General features: G+C 50.3%; 1 protein-coding gene across 2 annotated transcripts; it reads left to right on the top strand.

Moving 5' to 3' along the window:
* The first annotated feature begins 1,739 nt into the window (after positions 1–1,739).
* RPL13 (ribosomal protein L13) lies at positions 1,740–4,601 on the top strand. 2 transcript variants are annotated; one of them, XM_081106814.1, is made up of 6 exons: positions 1,740–1,785; positions 1,951–2,071; positions 2,348–2,489; positions 2,691–2,864; positions 3,751–3,807; positions 4,418–4,601. In XM_081106814.1, the coding sequence occupies exons 2-6, from the start codon at positions 1,968–1,970 to the stop codon at positions 4,574–4,576; spliced, it is 636 nt and encodes a 211-aa protein (XP_080962940.1). In that variant the 5' UTR covers positions 1,740–1,785; positions 1,951–1,967; the 3' UTR covers positions 4,577–4,601. The 2 variants fall into 2 exon arrangements, with proteins under 2 accessions (XP_080962940.1, XP_080962939.1); XM_081106813.1 differs by lacking the exon at positions 1,740–1,785 and having other exon boundaries at positions 1,831–2,071.
* Positions 4,602–4,880: the final 279 nt, after the last annotated feature.

The raw sequence follows: 4,880 nt of genomic DNA on the forward strand, positions 1-4,880 counted from the left end.
ATGTTTCTAACTATCTCTCTCTCCCTTCCTCTCTGTAAAAAATCAATAAAATATATATAAAAAAAAAAAAAGGTTTGCAGCATCAGGAAGGTTGAGAACCACTGCCTCAGTTGAATGCTGCTTCCAGGGGCATTAGCCCTTTTTTGTCTACAGGCTGTACCAAGGGATGGGCTGTCACTACAGTTAAAGGTAAAACCCTTGGGCTAGCTAAGTCTTTGTATCAGAAGGATTCCTGCATGACAGTTCACTTCTTTAACCTTTCCCAATGGGAAAGCTGAGCATGTTTTCCGCAGAACTTTCCTATCAGAACTTTTTTTGGCTCGATTTTGCATACTTTTCAAGTATTCAAGTGTGGAAAATTGGATTCTAGCACGGCTGGTGTAGCTCAGTGCTTGCCCTATGAAACAGGAAGTCACAGTTAAATTCCCAGGTCAGGGCACATGCTGGGGTTGTGGGCTTGATCCCCAGTTGGAGGCATGCAGGAGGCAGCCAATGAATGATTCCCATCATTGATGTTCTGTCTCTCTCCCTCTCTGAAATCAATAAAAAATATTTAAAAATTAATAAAGAAAAATTGGGTATGTTTAACTTGGTTATGTGCAGTAGACTAAGGTCCTCAAATGATAACTTCACCTTATTAAACCACACTGTATTCTGAACAGTTTGCAACTTGAGACTTCTAGCCCCCATCCAGTGACCCTGACAGCTTCACAACCAGGCGCAGCTGGAGCTCAGGTGGAGGTGAGGGGTAGGGCAGATGACTGCATGAGTCTTGGATGGAGATAGGAATATTTGAGATTACAAAGCAAGGTATCTTGGTCCATGGTGAGCTCACTGAAAGGGGCCTGATAAATTTTAAACATGGCTATTGCCCTTATTCATACTGAACACGTATCTATTAAATGGCACAGTCTGGGTTTGAACTTCTTCCCATGTAGGCTCTGTATTTGTCTGAATAGACTGTTTGTGCATCATCTGTTACACATGTTCTGTCTTCCTGATCATAACGTTGTAATTTCTCAGTGGGTCCCAAACCTGATTTTTCTAACACCCGAGGATATCCCAATAGAAAGAAAACTTTATCAGCAACCTGTTTTCTCAGTGCAGGGCACAGGCCTCTAAGTTTCTCCTTTTTGTGTCATGATATTCTTAAAATATTAGGTTTTGCTAGGAGGAAGACTGGTAATTGGGGTGAGGTGGGAAAGAAAGAAGGTTACTGGGATGTCAAGGCCTACAGATAGCAGTAGAGTGTTGAGTGCCCATTCTTGTCCTGGAGAACAGGAGACGCGCAGGGCACAGGATACAGACGTATGCCTGGCTACCTAATGTTTCTGATGATGTTTGTTTCTGTGAAGGAGGCAGTCGGCCAGGTGGATTCCTGGTGCCACCACCTGCTGCCCTATTTCAGAGAAGTTACCCGATCCTTCCGCGGAACAGAGCAAGTTGTACGACTAAATGCATGTGAAGTAGTGGCTTCCCCGCTTACAGCAACCGCCTTAGGTGTTGGGGAAACGAAGCGAGTCCCGTAAGGGTGGAAGCTGGAAAGGCTCGGTGCTGCCAGGAGATCGCAGAACGCACGCAGCCGTCGCTGTCTTCCGGCGTGAGTTACGCGCCAAGATCCTCCAGCGGCCGCGAGGGCGACTGGGAGTGTGCTGACATCACTTCCGTATTCCCGGTTCTGATTGGTTAGAACGCGCCATCGCTTCTGATTGGCCGGGCCCACTGCCATCCCAGGGTGCTTTGCGGCGCCACTTTCTTTCCGCCGGGCGTTCTCCTTCGGAGAAGGTGGGTCCGTGTAAAGCCACTGCTGGTGGAGGCCATCGGTTGCCATCGGGCTCCATCCGCCGTCATCGGCGTAGGGCCACGCCACAGACGGCGTCGGGCTGTAGCCCGGTTCTGTGGGCTCGCCGTCCGCCCGGAGCTCGGGCCCTGACTCGCTTTTCTCCGTAGGCCCGTAGGCAGCAGCCATGGCGCCCAGCCGAAATGGCATGATCCTAAAGCCCCACTTCCACAAGGACTGGCAGCGGCGCGTTGCCACGTGGTTTAACCAGCCGGCGCGGAAGATCCGCAGGTGAGGAGCGCACAGCCAGGTGACAGTGTCCGATGTCGCTGTACCCCTTAGGGTGCAAGTGCACTTGAACCCTTTAACCATGTGGTAACCGCGCGGCTCCTGCAGTTCCCCGTCAGAGCCGACGTTGTAATGATGTGATTGAGGGCGACTTGGGGTCGCAGGGGGGCGGCGTGGTCTGCGTTTCCGCGTCCCCGCTGTGGTGCGGGATAGCCGACGCCCGAGTGGGAAGATCGGCCTTCGGGTGAGGTAACTGCCGCCTGGCTTCTGTCTGCTCAGGCGCAAAGCCCGGCAAGCCAAAGCGCGCCGCATCGCCCCGCGCCCCGCGTCCGGGCCCATCCGACCCATCGTGAGGTGCCCCACCGTGAGGTACCACACCAAAGTGCGGGCCGGAAGGGGCTTCAGCTTGGAAGAGTTGCGGGTGAGTATCCGAAAAAACGCTGATTAGAGACGAATAAGGTTTGCCGCCCGGGCTCACAGTCACATGATGACATTCTCCGGAATCGCTGTACTTCCTTGATGAAAGTACGCTTGAACCCTTTTCCATCTGACGACTGAGCCCTTCCATTAGGGTGGGGAGGATAGAGACTTCTTGGGACTTCATCTGTGTCTCCGCGGGCAGGTGGCCGGCATCCACAAAAAGGTGGCCCGGACCATTGGGATCTCGGTGGACCCGAGGCGGCGGAACAAGTCCACCGAGTCCCTGCAGGCCAACGTGCAGCGGCTGAAGGAGTACCGCTCCAAGCTCATCCTCTTCCCCAGGAAGCCGTCGGCTCCCAAGAAGGGAGACAGTTCTGTGAGTACAGCCCCCGGCTCCTGGGGGGCGGTGAGGGTTGAGGAGGGTCTCTGAGAGACCGGCAGGGGGTGTACGTGGTGTCTCCCTGGGTCCAGCTGTGGGGAAAAGGAAAATACTTGCTTATATCCCTTTTGTCCCCCAAAACTTGGCCTTCGTGTTTGGGTGGTAAAGAATTGCTAATGAGAAGAAAGATCTAAGAATTCCCAAATTAACCCATCAGAACTGCCAGATTCATTCATGTTCCTCAAACACGAGCTTTTCTTTGTTTTGTGGTAATAGCAAAAGCTGTTTGATTGGGAGGCTTTTTTACATTGGAAATGTTTTGCTATAAAGTGCTTTATAAATAGCACAGATGTTTCTACAGAAAGATGCTTTTGGTTTTTTTCCAATTTTTTGTTTTTTAGAGGGAGGGAGGCGTGGAAAAGGCATCTATGTGCCAGAGACACATGGATCGGTTGCCTCCCACATGCGCCTGACCAACAGGGCCAGCATCAAATCTGCTTGGGCCGATGCTTTTACCACTGAGCCACATCAACGAGGGCCATTAGTTGATTCTTGTATGTTCCCTGACTGACTATTTAACCTGCAAACCTGGTGTGTCGGGAAGAACCCTAACGAAACGAGCTATCTGGTCAGGATTCTAGAAAAAAGTTAAGTGTCCTTCCAGGGAGTTGTGTTGGGGAGTTGCTTTATGCTCTAGTTGACAGTTTGCTCTGCCTACATCTCTGGTACAGACATAGGTGCTCTTGTATGTGCCTGTATCTGTCAGATCAGGAATTCAGTGACATGCCATTACTTGGCATAGTCACCCAGGGAGAGGTCTAGGGCTGGCTTGGAGCCCTTAGAGAAATGAGCTGAGCCCAATTGATTCTCGCTTCTCAAACAGGCTGAAGAACTCAAATTGGCCACCCAGCTGACCGGACCAGTCATGCCCATACGGAATGTAAGTGAAGGTGTTGGGATGATGCTCAAGTGACTGTTTCTTGGGGTGGGAATTGGTTTAAGGGAGTGAAAGGTGGCAAGAGCATCTTGCATTCCCCCCCCCTTTTATTGTTGACAGTATTACAGATATTCCCCAGTTTCTCATCCACCCCCTTGAGCATCCTGCGTAGTTAACAGATGGACTCCTTGGGGGGGGGGGGGGGGCGGCTTGTCTTCTCTTTGAGGAAACTTTGGACACCCACACTTTTCATCCTTCCATATTGGGTTCATTTTCCCTCCTTGCTGTTTGGAAAGCTCATGATGCATTTGATGATTTTGTAAACTGCCCATCAAGTGACTGGCCCCTTAAGGTTCCTCTGGAAAAGAGGAGGTGGGCCCAAGCCTTCCTTCACTCAGATCTTTGTGTCCAAGCACAGCACCTTACCCATCCTTCGTGTCTAAGGAGGTTGCTTCTGCCTCTACTCTGAGTTTGGGTCCTTTTCTAAATCCAGAGGATATCTTCCTTGGTGGCCTCCTTCTAAGATCTCTCCAGGTTCTAATAACATTTGGGTTCTGAGCCTTGTCACAGGCCTTACTGTAAGCGAGAGTTTGACCTCCTGTGCTCCTTCTAGGTCTACAAGAAGGAGAAAGCCAGGGTCATCACAGAGGAGGAGAAGAACTTCAAGGCTTTTGCCAGTCTTCGCATGGCCCGTGCCAATGCCCGGCTCTTTGGCATCCGGGCAAAAAGAGCCAAAGAAGCTGCAGAACAGGATGTTGAAAAGAAAAAATAAAGTGCTGTTGGCAACTTGTGATAAATCTGCAGTCTCCATGTCTCAGTCTGTATAAGGGATGGGTGCGGGGCCTTTTTTCCTTAGGGGATCCTGAGGGCTGGGCAGGGGATTAGGGTGTTCTTATAAGGCAGCCCAGATGCTGGGTTGCATCCTACTTCTTGTATTTTAGGATTACTGTTTGATCAATTGATTGAATAATTTAACCTGTGACAAGATTACAAATCTAATTTTCAAGTTGAGCTTCCTTTTTTGTTGATTAAACCAGTAGTTCCCAGTTATTTTAGCATCTCTGGGCTTGTCTGCA

The sequence above is a fragment of the Myotis nattereri genome (assembly GCF_964212035.1).
Source record: "Myotis nattereri genome assembly, chromosome: 15".
NCBI classification, from domain to species: Eukaryota; Metazoa; Chordata; class Mammalia; order Chiroptera; family Vespertilionidae; genus Myotis; species Myotis nattereri.